At 42.6% G+C, this 20,869-nt stretch overlaps 1 protein-coding gene across 1 annotated transcript in view; it reads left to right on the forward strand.

Annotated features, from left to right (window-relative positions):
* The window catches only part of LOC115168791 (plexin-B3), a 153,982-nt gene extending 133,453 nt beyond the window's left edge, over positions 1 to 20,529 (forward strand). Inside the window, exons 28-37 of the mRNA XM_029724347.1 lie at positions 128 to 281; positions 1,175 to 1,278; positions 1,533 to 1,614; positions 6,950 to 7,104; positions 12,903 to 13,063; positions 13,350 to 13,497; positions 13,746 to 13,810; positions 16,129 to 16,204; positions 18,606 to 18,680; positions 20,267 to 20,529. Of these exons, the coding sequence (XP_029580207.1) occupies positions 128 to 281; positions 1,175 to 1,278; positions 1,533 to 1,614; positions 6,950 to 7,104; positions 12,903 to 13,063; positions 13,350 to 13,497; positions 13,746 to 13,810; positions 16,129 to 16,204; positions 18,606 to 18,680; positions 20,267 to 20,371 (1,125 nt within the window). The 3' untranslated portion in view covers positions 20,372 to 20,529. The remainder of the gene's footprint in view (positions 1 to 127; positions 282 to 1,174; positions 1,279 to 1,532; positions 1,615 to 6,949; positions 7,105 to 12,902; positions 13,064 to 13,349; positions 13,498 to 13,745; positions 13,811 to 16,128; positions 16,205 to 18,605; positions 18,681 to 20,266) is intronic.
* Positions 20,530 to 20,869: the final 340 nt, after the last annotated feature.

Raw genomic sequence — 20,869 nt, forward strand, 5'->3', positions numbered from 1 at the left:
TGCACTATATATAGGAAATAGGGTCCCTGGTCTAAAGTAGTGCACTATATAGGGAATAGGGTTCCATTTCAGACACTACCCTCTCTCTCTCTCTAACTCTTTACCACTATCTCCTCTGTCTGGTCAGACTCTGGTGGTGAAGAGTGGTGTGGAGGTGCAGCCGTGTCCGGTCAAGGTGTTGGACACCGACACCATCACACAGGTCAAAGACAAGATCCTAGACCAGATCTATAAAGGAGCTCCCTTCTCACAGAGACCTGCTGCAGACTCACTAGACCTGGGTAAGGAACAGAGGCCTGGGTAAGGGACAGAGGCCTGGGTAAGGGACAGAGGCCTGGGTAAGGAACAGAGGCCTGGGTAAGGAACAGAGGCCTGGGTAAGGATCAGAGGCCTGGGTAAGGAACAGAGGCCTGGGTAAGGGACAGAGGCCTGGGTAAGGGACAGAGGCCTGGGTAAGGGACAGAGGCCTGGGTAAGGGTCAGAGGCCTGGGTAAGGGTCAGAGGCCTGGGTAAGGAACAGGGGCCTGGGTGAGGATCAGAGGCCTGGGTGAGGATCAGAGAGCTGGGTGAGGATCAGAGGCCTGGGTGAGGCCTGGGTAAGGATCAGAGGCCTGGGTAAGGAACAGAGGCCTGGGTGAGGCCTGGGTAAGGATCAGAGGCCTGGGTGAGGCTCAGAGGCCTGGGTGAGGATTCAGAGGCCTGGGTGAGGATCAGAGGCCTGGGTAAGGGTCAGAGGCCTGGGTGAGGATCAGAGGCCTGGGTGAGGATCAGAGGTGATGTTTTGATTGTGGTCAATGTGATGTTTTGATTGTGGTCAACACACCGGTTCTGCCCTCAGTGGTTTCCAGAACTTTTAGTAAGGAATACTGAACCCAGTTAGTTTGTAAAGCACCATTCATACAAGGAAACTCTGCAAACAGACATCTGGGTCTGAGATGGTTGTTTGAACCAGGCTCCAGGGTAACCTTGCCTGAGACCTGAAGAATCGCGTTAGCTTCCCAAGCTAATCGCTAGGCGTTAGCTTCCCAAGCTAATCGCTAGGCGTTAGCTTACCAGGCTAGCACAGTCTCGTAACGTTCAGCTAACCAGGGTTCAAACACAGACCTATACGTCCTGTCCTGAAGGAGTTGTTTTTAAATCAATGATATGACGTAAATGTGATTTGTCTGGTCAGAATGGCGATCGGGGCAGGCGGGTCACCTGACTCTGTCAGACGATGACGTCACAGCGGTCTTCCAGGGGCGCTGGAGGAAACTCAACACGCTGCAACACTACAAGGTGCCAGACCACACACACACACACACACACACACACACACACACACACACACACACAACCCCTACACACACACACAACCCCTACACACACACACACACACACACACACACACACACACACACACAACCCTACACACACACACACACACACACACACACACACACACACACACACACACACACACACACACACACACACACACACACACACACACACTGATGAGATCTGCTAAAGTACATGTTCTCTCTCCTCAGGTACCAGACGGAGCTACAGTGGCTCTGATCCCTGGATCAGCTGCTGTCATGGGAATACACCAGGTCTACCAGACTGGAGAGAGTAAATACTGTTATATTACAATATAACCTGAATACACCAGGTCTACCAGAATGGAGAGAGTAAATACTGTTATAGTACAATAGAGACTGAATACACCAGGTCTACCAGACTGGAGAGAGTAAATACTGTTATATTACTATAGAGACTGAATACACCAGGTCTACCAGAATGGAGAGAGTAAATACTGATATACTACTATATAACCTGAATACACCAGGTCTACCAGAATGGAGAGAGTAAATACTGATATACTACTATATAACCTGAATACACCAGGTCTACCAGAATGGAGAGAGTAAATACTGATATACTACTATATAACCTGAATACACCAGGTCTACCAGAATGGAGAGAGTAAATACTGATATACTACTATATAACCTGAATACACCAGGTCTACCAGAATGGAGAGAGTAAATACTGATATACTACTATATAACCTGAATACACCAGGTCTACCAGAATGGAGAGAGTAAATACTGATATACTACTATATAACCTGAATACACCAGGTCTACCAGAATGGAGAGAGTAAATACTGTAATACTACTATAGAGACTGTAATACTAAATATATAACCTGTTATACTACTATAGAACCTGTTATAGTACTATATAACCTGAATACACCAGGTCTACCAGAATGGAGAGAGTAAATACTGTAATACTACTATAGAGACTGTAATACTAAATATATAACCTGTTATACTACTATAGAACCTGTTATAGTACTATATAACCTGTTATACTACTATAGAACCTGTTATACTACTGTAGAACCTGTTATACTGCTGTAGAACCTGTTATACTGCTGTAGAACCTGTTATACTGCTGTAGAACCTGTTATACTATATAGAGCCTGTTATACTACTGTAGAACCTGTTATACTGCTGTAGAACCTGTTATACTGCTGTAGAACCTGTTATACTATATAGAGCCTGTTATACTACTGTAGAACCTGTTATACTACTATAGAACCTGTTATACTACTATAGAACCTGTTATACTGCTGTAGAACCTGTTATACTACTATAGAACCTGTTATACTACTGTAGAACCTGTTATACTACTGTAGAACCTGTTATACTACTGTAGAACCTGTTATACTACTGTAGAACCTGTTATACTGCTGTAGAACCTGTTATACTGCTGTAGAACCTGTTATACTGCTGTAGAACCTGTTATACTATATAGAGCCTGTTATACTACTGTAGAACCTGTTATACTACTGTAGAACCTGTTATACTACTGTAGAACCTGTTATACTACTGTAGAACCTGTTATACTACTATAGAACCTGTTATACTACTATAGAACCTGTTATACTACTGTAGAACCTGTTATACTACTGTAGAACCTGTTATACTACTGTAGAACCTGTTATACTACTATAGAACCTGTTATACTATATAGAACCTGTTATACTACTGTAGAACCTGTTATACTACTATAGAACCTGTTATACTATACAGCCTGTTATACTATACAGCCTGTTATACTACTATAGAACCTGTTATACTACTATAGAACCTGTTATACTACTGTAGAACCTGTTATACTACTATAGAACCTGTTATACTACTGTAGAACCTGTTATACTACTATATAGAACCTGTTATACTACTATAGAACCTGTTATACTACTGTAGAACCTGTTATACTACTGTAGAACCTGTTATACTACTATAGAACCTGTTATACTACTGTAGAACCTGTTATACTACTGTAGAACCTGTTATACTACTTTAGAACCTGTTATACTACTATAGAACCTGTTATACTACTATAGAACCTGTTATACTACTATAGAACCTGTTATACTACTATAGAACCTGTTATACTACTATAGAACCTGTTATACTACTGTAGAACCTGTTATACTACTATAGAACCTGTTATACTACTATAGAACCTGTTATACTACTATAGAACCTGTTATACTACTATAGAACCTGTTATACTACTATAGAACCTGTTATACTACTGTAGAACCTGTTATACTACTGTAGAACCTGTTATACTACCGTAGAACCTGTTATACTACTATAGAACCTGTTATACTACTGTAGAACCTGTTATACTACTATAGAACCTGTTATACTACTATAGAACCTGTTATACTACTATAGAACCTGTTATACTACTATAGAACCTGTTATACTACTGTAGAACCTGTTAAACTACCGTAGAACCTGTTATACTACTGTAGAACCTGTTATACTACTATAGAACCTGTTATACTACTGTAGAACCTGTTAAACTACCGTAGAACCTGTTATACTACTGTAGAACCTGTTATACTACTGTAGAACCTGTTATACTACTGTAGAACCTGTTATACTACTGTAGAACCTGTTATACTACTGTAGAACCTGTTAAAACTACCGTAGAACCTGTTATACTACTGTAGAACCTGTTATACTACTGTAGAACCTGTTATACTATATAGAACCTGTTATACTACTGTAGAACCTGTTATACTACTATAGAACCTGTTATACTACTATAGAACCTGTTATACTATATAGAACCTGTTATACTACTGTAGAACCTGTTATACTACTATAGAACCTGTTATACTACTATAGAACCTGTTATACTACTATAGAACCTGTTATACTACTATAGAACCTGTTATACTACTGTAGAACCTGTTATACTACTATAGAACCTGTTATACTACTATAGAACCTGTTATACTACTGTAGAACCTGTTATACTACTATAGAACCTGTTATACTACTATAGAACCTGTTATACTACTATAGAACCTGTTATACTACTATAGAGCCTGTTATACTATACAGCCTGTTATACTACTGTAGAACCTGTTATACTACTGTAGAACCTGTTATACTACTGTAGAACCTGTTATACTACTGTAGAACCTGTTATACTACTGTAGAGCCTGTTATACTACTATAGAACCTGTTATACTACTGTAGAACCTGTTATACTACTATAGAACCTGTTATACTACTATAGAACCTGTTATACTACTATATCACCTGTTATACTACTGTAGAACCTGTTATACTACTATAGAGCCTGTTAAACTATACAGCCTGTTATACTATATAGCCTGTTATACTACTATAGAACCTGTTATACTACTATAGAACCTGTTATACTACTATAGAACCTGTTATACTACTATAGAACCTGTTATACTACTATAGAACCTGTTATACTACTGTAGAACCTGTTATACTACTATAGAACCTGTTATACTACTGTAGAACCTGTTATACTACTGTAGAACCTGTTATACTACCGTAGAACCTGTTATACTACTATAGAACCTGTTATACTACTGTAGAACCTGTTATACTACTATAGAACCTGTTATACTACTATAGAACCTGTTATACTACTATAGAACCTGTTATACTACTATAGAACCTGTTATACTACTGTAGAACCTGTTAAACTACCGTAGAACCTGTTATACTACTGTAGAACCTGTTATACTACTATAGAACCTGTTATACTACTGTAGAACCTGTTAAACTACCGTAGAACCTGTTATACTACTGTAGAACCTGTTATACTACTGTAGAACCTGTTATACTACTGTAGAACCTGTTATACTACTATAGAACCTGTTATACTACTGTAGAACCTGTTAAACTACCGTAGAACCTGTTATACTACTGTAGAACCTGTTATACTACTGTAGAACCTGTTATACTATATAGAACCTGTTATACTACTGTAGAACCTGTTATACTACTATAGAACCTGTTATACTACTATAGAACCTGTTATACTATATAGAACCTGTTATACTACTGTAGAACCTGTTATACTACTATAGAACCTGTTATACTACTATAGAACCTGTTATACTACTATAGAACCTGTTATACTACTATAGAACCTGTTATACTACTGTAGAACCTGTTATACTACTATAGAACCTGTTATACTACTATAGAACCTGTTATACTACTGTAGAACCTGTTATACTACTATAGAACCTGTTATACTACTATAGAACCTGTTATACTACTATAGAACCTGTTATACTACTATAGAGCCTGTTATACTATACAGCCTGTTATACTACTGTAGAACCTGTTATACTACTGTAGAACCTGTTATACTACTGTAGAACCTGTTATACTACTGTAGAACCTGTTATACTACTGTAGAGCCTGTTATACTACTATAGAACCTGTTATACTACTGTAGAACCTGTTATACTACTATAGAACCTGTTATACTACTATAGAACCTGTTATACTACTATATCACCTGTTATACTACTGTAGAACCTGTTATACTACTATAGAGCCTGTTAAACTATACAGCCTGTTATACTATATAGCCTGTTATACTACTATAGAACCTGTTATACTACTATATAACCTGTTATACTACTATAGAACCTGTTATACTACTATAGAACCTGTTATACTACTATAGAACCTGTTATACTACTATAGAACCTGTTATACTACTATAGAACCTGTTATACTACTATAGAACCTGTTATACTACTGTAGAACCTGTTATACTACTATAGAACCTGTTATACTACTGTAGAACCTGTTAAACTACCGTACATCATTACTGTAACGATTTGATAGTGACCGTCAATGTTATGGTCTGTTGTGGTCGCTGTGTAATGGAAGGAGGACCCAGACAGAAAGCCTTTAAACTAATTCCAGCTTCAAGGATGCTTCCAAAGTGGCACCCTGTGTATAATGTCAATAGCAGGATACTACTATAATGAATATCTATAGTGGTACCCTGTTACCCTGTGTGTCCCTCTATCTATAGTGGTACCCTGTTACCCTGTGTGTCCCTCTATCTATAGTGGTACCCTGTTACCCTGTGTGTCCCTCTATCTATAGTGGTACCCTGTTACCCTGTGTGTCCCTCTGTAGTGGTACCCTGTTACCCTGTGTGTCCCTCTATAGTGGTACCCTGTTACCCTGTGTGTCCCTCTATAGTGGTACCCTGTTACCCTGTGTGTCCCTCTATAGTGGTACCCTGTTACCCTGTGTGTCCCTCTATAGTGGTACCCTGTTACCCTGTGTGTCCCTCTATAGTGGTACCCTGTTACCCTGTGTGTCCCTCTATCTATAGTGGTACCTTGTTACCCTGTGTGTCCCTCTATAGTGGTACCCTGTTACCCTGTGTGTCCCTCTATCTATAGTGGTACCCTGTAACCCTGTGTGTCCCTCTATAGTGGTACCCTGTTACCATGTGAGTCCCTCTGTGTCCCCCTGTATCTTTCGTGGTACCCTGTTACCCTTGGTAGTATTTTTAGATTTACCCTGTCTCTCCCTCTCTGGAACTGGAAGTGTGTCCCTCTGTGTACTCCGTAGAGATGCCCATGTTGGAGGGGGAGGAGGGGCTGAGGCTGTGGCACCTGGTGAAGTCCAGCGAGGAACCAGAGATTCCCAAACACAGCAGCATGAGAGAGAGGGAGAGGGCCAAGGCCATTCCAGAGATCTACCTTACACGTCTACTATCGATGAAGGTAGGTACACACACAAACATGCACACGCAAAGACACACACACACACATATACACACACACACACACACAGAACGGGTTCAGGTCATACCAGAGTGCATATCATTAGTATGCACCTTTCAGCAGGTACAATAACCTAAAACACAAGACCAAATCTACACTGGAGTTACTTACCAAGAAGACAGTGAATGTTCCTGAGTGGCCGAGTTACAGTTTTGACTTAAATCTGCTGTCTAGCAATGATCAACAGCCAACTTGACAGAGCTTGAAGAATACAAAAACAAATCATGTGCAGAGGTTATACAATCCAGGTGTGTAAAGCTCTTAGAGACGGACCCAGAAAGACTCACAGCTGTAAGGTGATTCTAACATGTATTGACTCAGGAGGGGTTTGAATACTGATGTAAATAAGATATTTCATTTTCAATACATTTTAACAAAAATGTATATTTCTATTCAATCAATTTTGAATTCAGCCTGTAACACAACAAAATGTGGACTAAGTCAAGGGGGTATGAATACTGCCATGAGCCCCATCAATGCATCTGATGTTTTAGGTTGTCCTGCTGAAAGGTGAAAGGTTATTGTCCTGCTGAAAGGTGAATTCATCTCCCAGTGTCTAGTGGAAAGCAGAACCAGGTTTTCCTCTAGGATTTGGCCTGTGCTTAGCTACATTCCGTTTTATTTTTATCCTAAAAAACTCCCTAGCCCTTGCCGATGACAAGCATACCCATAACATGATGCAGCCACCACCATGCTTGAAAATATGAAGAGTGGTACTCATGTTTGGGGCAAATTCAACAACAGTTTGTATTCAGGACAAAAAGTGAATTGCTTTGCCACATTTTTTGCAGTATTACTTTAGTGCCTCGTTGTAAACAGGAGGTATGTTTTGGAATATTTGTATTCTGTACAGGCTTCCTTCTTTCACTCTGTCATTTAGGTTAGTATTGTGGAGTAACTACAATGTTGCTGATTCATCCTCAGTTTTCTCCCATCACAGCTATTAAACTGTAACTGTTTTAATGTCACCATTGGCCTCATGATGAAATCCCTGAGCAGTTTCCTTCCTCTCCGTCAACTGAGTTAGGAAGGACGCCTGTATCTTTGTAGTGACTGGGTGTAGTGATACACCATCCAAAGTGTAATTAATAAAAATGAACATTCCCAAATCTATCTGCCTGTAGCTCAGGACCTGAAGCAAGGATATGTATATTATTGGTACCATTTGAAAGGAAACACTTTGAAGTTTGTGGAAATGTGAAATGAATGTCCTACTGTCGGGAGGAGGGGGGAGCAGGCCCTACTGTAGGGAGGAGGGGGGGAGCAGGGCCTACTGTCGGGAGGAGGGGGGGAGCAGGCCCTACTGTAGGGAGGAGGGGGGGAGCAGGGCCTACTGTCGGGAGGAGGGGGGGAGCAGGCCCTACTGTAGGGAGGAGGGGGGAGCAGGCCCTACTGTCGGGAGGAGGGGGGGGAGCAGGGCCTACTGTCGGGGGGAGGGGGGAGCAGGCCCTACTGTCGGGAGGAGGGGGGAGCAGGCCCTACTGTCGGGAGGAGGGGGGGAGCAGGCCCTACTGTAGGGAGAAGGAGGGGAGCAGGCCCTACTGTAGGGAGGAGGAGGGGAGCAGGCCCTACTGTCGGGAGAAGGAGGGGAGCAGGCCCTACTGTCGGGAGGAAGGGAGCAGGCCCTACTGTTGGGAGAAGGAAGGGAGCAGGCCCTACTGTTGGGAGAAGGAGGGGAGCAGGCCCTACTGTCGGGAGAAGGAGGGGAGCAGGCCCTACTGTCGGGAGAAGGAGGGGAGCAGGCCCTACTGTCGGGAGAAGGAGGGGAGCAGGCCCTACTGTCGGGAGAAGGAGGGGAGCAGGCCCTACTTTTGGGAGGAGGAGGGGAGCAGGCCCTACTGTCGGGAGGAAGGGAGCAGGCCCTACTGTTGGGAGAAGGAAGGGAACGGGGGGAAAACCATTTTAAAAAATGACATGCCTTCTTAAAACTGGTTATAGTTAATTTAATTTCTATTTGTGATATTAAGATTCTAACAATGACAGTGTGTTATATAGACTGGTGTGTTATATAGACTGGTGTGTTATGTAGACTGGTGTGTTATAGACTGGTGTGTTATATAGACTGGTGTGTTATATAGACTGGTGTGTTATATAGACTGGTGTGTTATAGACTGGTGTGTAATATAGACTGGTGTGTTATATAGACTGGTGTGTTATGTAGACTGGTGTGTTATATAGACTGGTGTGTTATATAGACTGGTGTGTTATATAGACTGGTGTGTTATGTAGACTGGTGTGTTATATAGACTGGTGTGTTATATAGACTGGTGTGTTATATAGACTGGTGTGTTATATAGACTGGTGTGTTATAGATACCGGTGTGTTATGTAGACTGGTGTGTTATGTAGACTGGTTCAGACAGTGTGTTATATAGACTGGTGTGTTATATAGACTGGTGTGTTATATACACTGGTTTAGACAGTGTGTTATATAGACTGGTGTGTTATATAGACTGGTGTGTTATATAGACTGGTGTGTTATATAGACTGATTTAGGCAGTGTGTTATATAGACTGATTTAGACAGTGTGTTATATAGACTGGTGTGTTATGTAGACTGGTGTGTTATGTAGACTGGTGTGTTATATAGACTGGTGTGTTATATAGACTGGTGTGTTATATAGACTGGTGTGTTATGTAGACTGATTCAGACAGTGTGTTATATAGACAGTGTGTTATATAGACTGGTGTGTTATAGACTGATTTAGACAGTGTGATATGTAGACTGGTGTGTTATATAGACTGGTGTGTTATAGACTGGTGTGTTATATAGACTGATTTAGACAGTGTGTTATATAGACTGGTGTGTTATATAGACTGGTGTGTTATATAGACTGGTGTGTTATAGACCGGTGTGTTATATAGACTGGTGTGTTATATAGACTGGTGTGTTATATAGACTGGTGTGTTATATAGACTGATTTAGACAGTGTGTTATATAGACTGGTGTGTTATATAGACTGGTGTGTTATATAGACTGATTTAGACAGTGTGTTATATAGACTGGTGTGTTATATAGACTGGTGTGTTATATAGACTGGTGTGTTATAGACCGGTGTGTTATATAGACTGGTGTGTTATATAGACTGGTGTGTTATATAGACTGGTGTGTTATATAGACTGATTTAGACAGTGTGTTATATAGACTGGTGTGTTATATAGACTGGTGTGTTAAATAGACTGGTGTGTTATATAGACTGGTGTCTTATATAGACTGGTGTGTTATGTAGACTGGTGTGTTATATAAACTGGTGTGTTATATAGACTGGTGTGTTATATAGACTGGTGTGTTAAATAGACTGGTGTGTTATATACACTGGTTTAGACAGTGTGTTATATAGACTGGTGTGTTATATAGACTGGTGTGTTATATAGACTGGTGTGTTATATAGACTGATTTAGGCAGTGTGTTATATAGACTTGTGTGTTATATAGACTGGTGTGTTATATAGACTGGTGTGTTATGTAGACTGGTGTGTTATATAGACTGGTGTGTTATATACACTGGTTTAGACAGTGTGTTATATAGACTGGTGTGTTATATAGACTGGTGTGTTATATAGACTGGTGTGTTATAAACACTGGTTTAGACAGTGTGTTATATAGACTGGTGTGTTATATAGACTGGTGTGTTATATAGACTGGTGTGTTATGTAGACTGGTGTGTTATATAGACTGGTGTGTTATATAGACTGGTTTAGACAGTGTGTTATATAGACTGGTGTGTTATATAGACTGGTGTGTTATATAGACTGGTGTGTTATATGGACTGGTGTGTTATATTCACTGGTTTAGACAGTGTGTTATATAGACTGGTGTGTTATATAGACTGGTGTGTTATATAGACTGGTGTGTTATATAGACTGATTTAGGCAGTGTGTTATATAGACTGATTTAGACAGTGTGTTATATAGACTGGTGTGTTATGTAGACTGGTGTGTTATATAGACTGGTGTGTTATATAGACTGGTGTATTATATAGACTGGTGTGTTATATAGACTGGTGTGTTATGTAGACTGATTCAGACAGTGTGTTATATAGACAGTGTGTTATATAGACTGGTGTGTTATAGACTGATTTAGACAGTGTGATATGTAGACTGGTGTGTTATATAGACTGGTGTGTTATAGACTGGTGTGTTATATAGACTGATTTAGACAGTGTGTTATATAGACTGGTGTGTTATATAGACTGGTGTGTTATATAGACCGGTGTGTTATATAGACTGGTGTGTTATATAGACTGGTGTGTTATATAGACTGGTGTGTTATATAGACTGATTTAGACAGTGTGTTATATAGACTGGTGTGTTATATAGACTGGTGTGTTATATAGACTGATTTGGACAGTGTGTTATATAGACTGGTGTGTTAAATAGACTGATTTAGACAGTGTGATATATAGACTGATTCAGACAGTGTGTTATATAGACTGGTGTGTTATATAGACTGGTGTGTTATATAGACTGGCGTGTTATATAGACTGGTGAGTTATATAGACTGGTGTGTTATATAGACTGGTGTGTTATATAGACTGGTGTGTTATATAGACTGGTGTGTTATATAGACTGGTGTGTTATATAGACTGATTTAGACAGTGTGTTATAGACTGGTGTGTTAAATAGACTGGTGTGTTAAATAGACTGATTTAGACAGTGTGTTATAGACTGGTGTGTTATATAGACTGGTGTGTTAAATAGACTGGTGTGTTATATAGACTGGTGTGTTATATAGACTGGTGTGTTAAATAGACTGGTGTGTTATATAGACTGGTGTGTTATATAGACTGGTGTGTTATATAGACTGGTGTGTTAAATAGACTGGTGTGTTATATAGACTGGTGTGTTATATAGACAGTGTGTTATATAGACTGGTGTGTTAAATAGACTGGTGTGTTATATAGACTGGTGTGTTATATAGACTGGTGTGTTATATAGACAGTGTGTTATATAGACTGGTGTGTTATATAGACTGGTGTGTTAAATAGACTGGTGTGTTATATAGACTGGTGTGTTATATAGACTGGTGTGTTATATAGACTGGTGTGTTATATAGACTGATTTTAAAAAAAGTCAAGGACGGAGGGGGCGTGACTTTAAAAATGGCAGAGTTATAAAATAATTCAAATTCATGAGCAGTCAGGCTGTAACACAATGTGTAGTAAGTCAAAGGGTATGAGTACTTCCTGAAGGCGCTGCAGATGGTATAGTATACACCTAGCTGTGTGTCTAGAGGACGTTGTCTGTCTCCTCTCTAGGGGACGCTGCAGATGGTATAGTATACACCTAGCTGTGTGTCTAGCGGACGTTGTCTGTCTCCTCTCTAGGGGGCGCTGCAGATGGTATAGTATACACCTAGCTGTGTGTCTAGAGGACGTTGTCTCTCTCCTCTCTAGGGGACGCTGCAGATGGTATAGTATACACCTAGCTGTGTGTCTAGCGGACGTTGTCTCTGTCCTCTCTAGGGGACGCTGCAGATGGTATAGTATACACCTAGCTGTGTGTCTAGCGGACGTTGTCTCTGTCCTCTCTAGGGGACGCTGCAGATGGTATAGTATACACCTAGCTGTGTGTCTAAAGGACGTTGTCTCTGTCCTCTCTAGGGGACGCTGCAGATGGTATAGTATACACCTAGCTGTGTGTCTAAAGGACGTTGTCTCTGTCCTCTCTAGGGGACGCTGCAGATGGTATAGTATACACCTAGCTGTGTGTCTAAAGGACGTTGTCTCTGTCCTCTCTAGGGGACGCTGCAGAAGTTTGTAGACGATGTGTTCGTAGCCATCCTCAACACCAAGCGCCCTCCTCCCATCGCTGTGCGTTTCTTCTTTGACTTCCTGGATGACATGGCGGAGAAACACGGCATCGACGACCCCGATACCGTCCACATCTGGAAGACCAACAGGTCAGTCTGTCACTTGTCCTGGTTATTGGTTTTTATCCTTCTATACATTTTAAATACAATTCAATGAAATGAAACTCTTCCCTCTTTTTCTATATTAAAAGTTCACTGCAGAGAAAAATGAGATTTTTTCAGCGGTTGAAAGATTGCGATCGGTGACAGAGCAGACTGACTGATCGCCTCGCATCCTAAATACGTCCGTGATCAACTGAACAAATGGGATATCGTTTTTTTTTTAAATATTTTCTATGTCCTTTCAGTAAGAATAGTGTTTGTGTTCCCAACCCAGCCTGCCTCTGAGGTTCTGGGTGAACATTTTGAAGAATCCTCAGTTCATATTTGACGTCCAGGTGACGGACAGCGTGGACGCCGTCCTCTCTGTCATCGCTCAGACGTTCATCGACTCCTGCACCACCACCGAACACAAAGTCGGACGGGTGAGAAACACTTGTCTCTCTCCTCTCCAGAAACACTTTATTTTGTAGATATATTTTGTTTATTATTAATAATAATATCAGTCGTCAACAATACAACGATATTGATTCAGATTCTTAGCTCTTGTCGTTTCTCATCAGGTCTGTCCGGACAACTTTAGCCTGTGAGAACCGGTTAAGGAAAAGGAGCCTTGTATTTTATAATCCATATTAACACGTGTAGTGATGCCGGTGGTTTTGTTGACCTGCAGGACTCTCCAGTGAACAAGCTGCTGTACGCCAGAGAGATCCCCAGATACAAGCAGCTGGTCGAGAGGTGAGACGGACTGTAGTGCTTGGAGTCGTGACAGATTTGAGTTGTGTTGATGTCTGTGAAACAAGGAAGTCACCCTGCTATGTGAAGATGGTCGCCCTCCTCTCTGTAGACTGGAATCGCCCTCCTCTCTGTAGACTGGAATCGATTATAGTTTTATGTGTTCTGTGGGTATTGTTCCAGGTATTATAGTGTGTTCTGTGGGTATTGTTCCAGGTATTTCAGTGTTCTGTGGGTATTGTTCCAGGTATTACAGTGTTCTGTGGGTGTTGTTCCAGGTATTACAGTGTTCTGTGGGTATTGTTCCAGGTATTACAGTGTTCTGTGGGTATTGTTCCAGGTATTATAGTGTTCTGTGGGTATTGTTCCAGGTATTACAGTGTTCTGTGGGTGTTGTTCCAGGTTTTACAGTGTGTTCTGTGGGTATTGTTCCAGGTATTACAGTGTGTTCTGTGGGTATTGTTCCAGGTATTACAGTGTTCTGTGGGTGTTGTTCCAGGTTTTACAGTGTGTTCTGTGGGTATTGTTCCAGGTATTATAGTGTGTTCTGTGGGTATTGTTCCAGGTATTATTCCAGGTATTACAGTGTTCTGTGGGTATTGTTCCAGGTATTATAGTGTGTTCTGTGGGTATTGTTCCAGGTATTATAGTGTTCTGTGGGTATTGTTCCAGGTATTATAGTGTTCTGTGGGTGTTGTTCCAGGTATTATAGTGTTCTGTGGGTATTGTTCCAGGTATTATAGTGTGTTCTGTGGGTATTGTTCCAGGTATTATAGTGTTCTGTGGGTATTGTTCCAGGTATTATAGTGTGTTCTGTGGGTATTGTTCCAGGTATTATAGTGTTCTGTGGGTATTGTTCCAGGTATTATAGTGTTCTGTGGGTATTGTTCCAGGTATTACAGTGTGTTCTGTGGGTATTGTTCCAGGTATTATAGTGTGTTCTGTGGGTATTGTTCCAGGTATTACAGTGTGTTCTGTGGGTATTGTTCCAGGTATTACAGTGTGTTCTGTGGGTGTTGTTCCAGGTATTACAGTGTTCTGTGGGTATTGTTCCAGGTATTACAGTGTTCTGTGGGTATTGTTCCAGGTATTATAGTGTCTTCTGTGGGTGTTGTTCCAGGTATTATAGTGTGTTCTGTGGGTATTGTTCCAGGTATTACAGTGTTCTGTGGGTGTTGTTCCAGGTTTTACAGTGTGTTCTGTGGGTATTGTTCCAGGTATTACAGTGTGTTCTGTGGGTATTGTTCCAGGTATTACAGTGTTCTGTGGGTGTTGTTCCAGGTTTTACAGTGTGTTCTGTGGGTATTGTTCCAGGTATTATAGTGTGTTCTGTGGGTATTGTTCCAGGTATTATTCCAGGTATTACAGTGTTCTGTGGGTATTGTTCCAGGTATTATAGTGTGTTCTGTGGGTATTGTTCCAGGTATTATAGTGTTCTGTGGGTATTGTTCCAGGTATTATAGTGTTCTGTGGGTGTTGTTCCAGGTATTATAGTGTTCTGTGGGTATTGTTCCAGGTATTATAGTGTGTTCTGTGGGTATTGTTCCAGGTATTATAGTGTTCTGTGGGTATTGTTCCAGGTATTATAGTGTGTTCTGTGGGTATTGTTCCAGGTATTATAGTGTTCTGTGGGTATTGTTCCAGGTATTATAGTGTTCTGTGGGTATTGTTCCAGGTATTACAGTGTGTTCTGTGGGTATTGTTCCAGGTATTATAGTGTGTTCTGTGGGTATTGTTCCAGGTATTACAGTGTGTTCTGTGGGTATTGTTCCAGGTATAATAGTGTGTTCTGTGGGTATTGTTCCAGGTATTACAGTGTTCTGTGGGTATTGTTCCAGGTATTATAGTGTTCTGTGGGTATTGTTCCAGGTATTACAGTGTGTTCTGTGGGTATTGTTCCAGGTTTTACAGTGTTCTGTGGGTGTTGTTCCAGGTATTACAGTGTGTTCTGTGGGTATTGTTCCAGGTATTACAGTGTGTTCTGTGGGTATTGTTCCAGGTATTATAGTGTTCTGTGGGTATTGTTCCAGGTATTACAGTGTGTTCTGTGGGTATTGTTCCAGGTATTATAGTGTGTTCTGTGGGTATTGTTCCAGGTATTATAGTTTGTTCTGTGGGTATTGTTCCAGGTATTACAGTGTGTTCTGTGGGTATTGTTCCAGGTATTATAGTGTTCTGTGGGTATTGTTCCAGGTATTATAGTGTGTTCTGTGGGTATTGTTCCAGGTATTACAGTGTGTTCTGTGAGTATTGTTCCAGGTATTATAGTGTTCTGTGGGTATTGTTCCAGGTATTATAGCGTTCTGTGGGTATTGTTCCAGGTATTACAGTGACATCCACAGTGCAGCGTCTGGCTGTTACCAAGAGATGAACTCTACTCTAACAGAGTTGTCTGGGGTGAGTGGATTTAAACCCCACTTTAGTCTGCTCTGCTCCCCTCTATTCTGCTCTGCTCCCCTCTATTCTGCTCTGCTCCCCTCTATTCTGCTCTACTACCCTCTATTCTGCTCCCCTCTATTCTGCTCCCCTCTATTCTGCTCCCCTCTATTCTGCTCCCCTCTATTCTGCTCTGCTCCCCTCTATTCTGCTCCCCTCTATTCTGCTCTGCTCCCCTCTATTCTGCTCTGCTCCCTCTATTCTGCTCTGCTCCCCTCTTTTCTGCTCCCCTGTATTCTGCTCTGCTCCCCTCTATTCTGCTCTACTACCCTCTATTCTGCTCCCCTCTATTCTGCTCCCCTCTATTCTGCTCCCCTCTATTCTGCTCCCCTCTATTCTGCTCTACTTCCCTCTATTCTGCTCTGCTCCCCTCTATTCTGCTCTGCTCCCCTCTATTCTGCTCTGCTCCCCTCTATTCTGCTCCCCTCTATTCTACTCCCCTCTATTCTGCTCCCCTCTATTCTGCTCCCCTCTATTCTGCTCTGCTCCCCTCTATTCTGCTCCCCTCTATTCTGCTCCCCTCTATTCTGCTCTGCTCCCCTCTATTCTGCTCCCCTCTATTCTGCTCCCCTCTATTCTGCTCCCCTCTATTCTACTCCCCTCTATTCTGCTCCCCTCTATTCTGCTCCCCTCTATTCTACTCCCCTCTATTCTGCTCCCCTCTATTCTGCTCCCCTCTATTCTGCTCCCCTCTATTCTGCTCCCCTCTATTCTGCTCCCCTCTATTCTACTCCCCTCTATTCTGCTCCCCTCTATTCTGCTCCCCTCTAGTCTCTTATTCTACTCCCCTCTATTCTGCTCCCCTCTATTCTGCTCCCCTCTATTCTACTCCCCTCTATTCTGCTCCCCTCTATTCTGCTCCCCTCTATTCTGCTCCCCTCTATTCTGCTCCCCTCTATTCTGCTCCCCTCTATTCTGCTCTACTCCCCTCTATTCTGCTCCCCTCTATTCTGCTCCCCTCTATTCTGCTCCCCTCTATTCTTCTCCCCTCTATTCTGCTCCCCTCTATTCTGCTCCCCTCTATTCTGCTCTACTCCCCTCTATTCTGCTCCCCTCTATTCTGCTCTGCTCCCCTCTATTCTGCTCCCCTCTATTCTGCTCCCCTCTATTCTGCTCCCCTCTATTCTGCTCCCCTCTATTCTACTCCCCTCTATTCTGCTCCCCTCTATTCTGCTCTGCTCCCCTCTATTCTGCTCCCCTCTATTCTGCTCCCCTCTATTCTGCTCTGCTCCCCTCTATTCTGCTCCCCTCTATTCTGCTCCCCTCTATTCTGCTCCCCTCTATTCTACTCCCCTCTATTCTGCTCCCCCTCTATTCTGCTCCCCTCTATTCTACTCCCCTCTATTCTGCTCCCCTCTATTCTGCTCCCCTCTATTCTGCTCCCCTCTATTCTGCTCCCCTCTATTCTACTCCCCTCTATTCTGCTCCCCTCTATTCTGCTCCCCTCTATTCTACTCCCCTCTATTCTGCTCCCCTCTATTCTGCTCCCCTCTATTCTACTCCCCTCTATTCTGCTCCCCTCTATTCTGCTCCCCTCTATTCTGCTCCCCTCTATTCTGCTCCCCTCTATTCTGCTCCCCTCTATTCTGCTCTACTCCCCTCTATTCTGCTCCCCTCTATTCTGCTCCCCTCTATTCTGCTCCCCTCTATTCTTCTCCCCTCTATTCTGCTCCCCTCTATTCTGCTCCCCTCTATTCTGCTCTACTCCCCTCTATTCTGCTCCCCTCTATTCTGCTCTGCTCCCCTCTATTCTGCTCCCCTCTATTCTGCTCCCCTCTATTCTGCTCCCCTCTATTCTGCTCCCCTCTATTCTGCTCTGCTCCCCTCTATTCTGCTCCCCTCTATTCTGCTCTACTCCCCTCTATTCTGCTCCCCTCTATTCTACTCCCCTCTATTCTGCTCTGCTCCCCTCTATTCTGCTCCCCTCTATTCTGCTCCCCTCTATTCTGCTCCCCTCTATTCTACTCCCCTCTATTCTGCTCCCCTCTATTCTGCTCCCCTCTATTCTGCTCCCCTCTATTCTGCTCCCTTCTATTCTGCTCCCCTCTATTCTGCTCCCCTCTATTCTACTCCCCTCTATTCTACTCCCCTCTATTCTGCTCCCCTCTATTCTGCTCCCCTCTATTCTGCTCCCTTCTATTCTGCTCCCCTCTATTCTGCTCCCCTCTATTCTGCTCCCCTCTATTCTGCTCCCCTCTATTCTGCCTGTGCAGTAGCAGTATTTACCCAGTAGGTTGTAATTGCAGTAGCAGTATTTACCCAGTAGGTTGTAATTGCAGTAGCAGTATTTACCCAGTAGGTTGTAATTGCAGTAGCAGTATTTACCCAGTAGGTTGCAGTAATGTGTATTTTTCTATTTCAGAGTTTTGCCTCAGAGATGAACAGTCTGGTGGCTCTCCACGAGCTGTACAAGTACATCAGCAAGTACTATGACCAGGTACACACACATACAGCGCCTTCGGAAAGTATTCAGACCACTTCACTTTTTCCACGTTTTATTTTGTTACAGCCTTATTCTAAAATGGATTAAACAAACAAACAAAATCCTCATCAATCTACACACAATACCCTTTAATGACAAAGCAAAACTTTTTTTTTTTTTGCAAATGTATAAAAAAAAAAACATTATTTACATAAGTATTCAGACCCTTTTCTATCAGACTCTAAATGGAGCTCAGGTGCATCCTGTTTCCATTGATCATCCTTGAGATGTTTCGACAACTTGATTGGAGTCCACCTGTGGTAAATTCAATTGATTGGACATGATTTGGAAAGGCACACACCTGTCTATATAAAGGTCCCACGGTTGACAGTGCATGTCAGAGCAAAAACCAAGACATGAGGTTGAAGGAATTGTCCGTAGAGCTCCGAGACAGGATTGTGTCGAGGCACAGATCTGGGGAAGGGTACCAAAACATTTCTGCAGCATTGAAGGTCCCCAAGAACACAGTGGCCTCCATCATTCTTAAACGGAAGAAGTTTGGAACCACCAAGACTCTTCCTAGAGCTGGCCGCCTGGCCAAACTGAGCAATCGGGGGAGAAGGACCTTGGTCAGGGAGATGACCAAGAACCCGATGGTCCCTCTGACAGAGCTCCAGAGTTCCTCTGTGGAGATGGGAGAACCTTCCAGAAGGACAACCATCTCTGCAGCACTCCACCAAATCAGGCCTTTATGGTAGAGTGGCCAGACGGAAGCCACTCCTCAGTAAAAGGCACATGACAGCCCGCTTGGAGTTTGGCAAAAGGCACCTAAAGGACTCTCAGACCATGAAAAACAAGATTCTCTGGTCTGATGAAACCAAGATTGAACTATTTGGCCTGAATGCCAAACGTCACATCTGGAGGAAACATGGCATTGTCCCTACGGTGAAGCATGGTGGTGGCAGCATCATGCTGTGGGGATGTTTTTCAGCTGCAGGGACTGGGAGACTAGTCAGGATCGAGGGAAAGATGAAAGAAGCAAAGTACAGAGAGATCCTTGATGAAAACCTGCTCCAGAGCGCTCAGAACCTCAGACTGGGGGCTCCTGAGCGTGTTTGCCAAATGAACTGTGGCGAACCTTCAAGTCATTTACAATTTTCTAAGTCATTTCATACAATTCTACACATTTTGCCATGGGGTGGAGGCACACGTTTGCAGTTTTTAATATAATAACTGATGGTAATTCAACAATGCTTTTACTACAAGTTCAGATAGCTGGACTAATTTACCAATCTGAACAATGTTTGCTGCCATGGGCTGATTGGGTGACTGCTGACGCTGTACCTTGTGTATTCTAGTATAACAACGGTCAACGGCATGTTGAGACCCCGACTGAGTTCCTAAAAAAAATCTAATATATTTGTCCGTGGGCAGCATGTTGCAAAGCCCTGCTGTAGCTCATTGTCTCTACTGTAATCTACTATATTATCTGATAGTGTCTGTCTGTCTGTCTGTCTGTCTGTCTGTCTGTCTGTCTGTCTGTCTGTCTGTCTGTCTGTCTGTCTGTCTGTCTGTCTGTCTGTCTGTCTGTCTGTCTGTAGATCATCGCGTCTCTGGAAGAGGATGCAGCGGGACAGAAGATGCAGCTGGCCTATCGTCTACAGCAGGTCGCCGCCCTGGTGGAGAACAAGGTCACTGACCTTTAACCCCTGATCTCTGACCTGTGGCCTACAGCAGGTCGCCGCCCTGGTGGAGAACAAGGTCACTGACCTCTAACTAGGGATGGAATGTAAAGGGCCCTGTCAGTCAAAACCCACAAAGCACTATGAAGCTGAGCCACTGAGCTCTGACGTCATCTATAGCATGTTACTGTACAGCCACTGAGCTCTGACCTCATCTATAGCATGTTACTGTACAGCCACTGAGCTCTGACCTCATCTATAGCATGTTACTGTACAGCCACTGAGCTCTGACGTCATCTATAGCATGTTACTGTACAGCCACTGAGCTCTGACGTCATCTATAACATGTTACTGTACAGCCACTGAGCTCTGACGTCATCTATAGCATGTTACTGTACAGCCACTGAGCTCTGACCTCATCTATAGCATGTTACTGTACAGCCACTGAGCTCTGACGTCATCTATAGCATGTTACTGTACAGCCACTGAGCTCTGACGTCATCTATAGCATGTTACTGTACA

This window comes from Salmo trutta, chromosome 30 (assembly GCF_901001165.1).
Source record: "Salmo trutta chromosome 30, fSalTru1.1, whole genome shotgun sequence".
Classification (NCBI taxonomy): Eukaryota; Metazoa; Chordata; class Actinopteri; order Salmoniformes; family Salmonidae; genus Salmo; species Salmo trutta.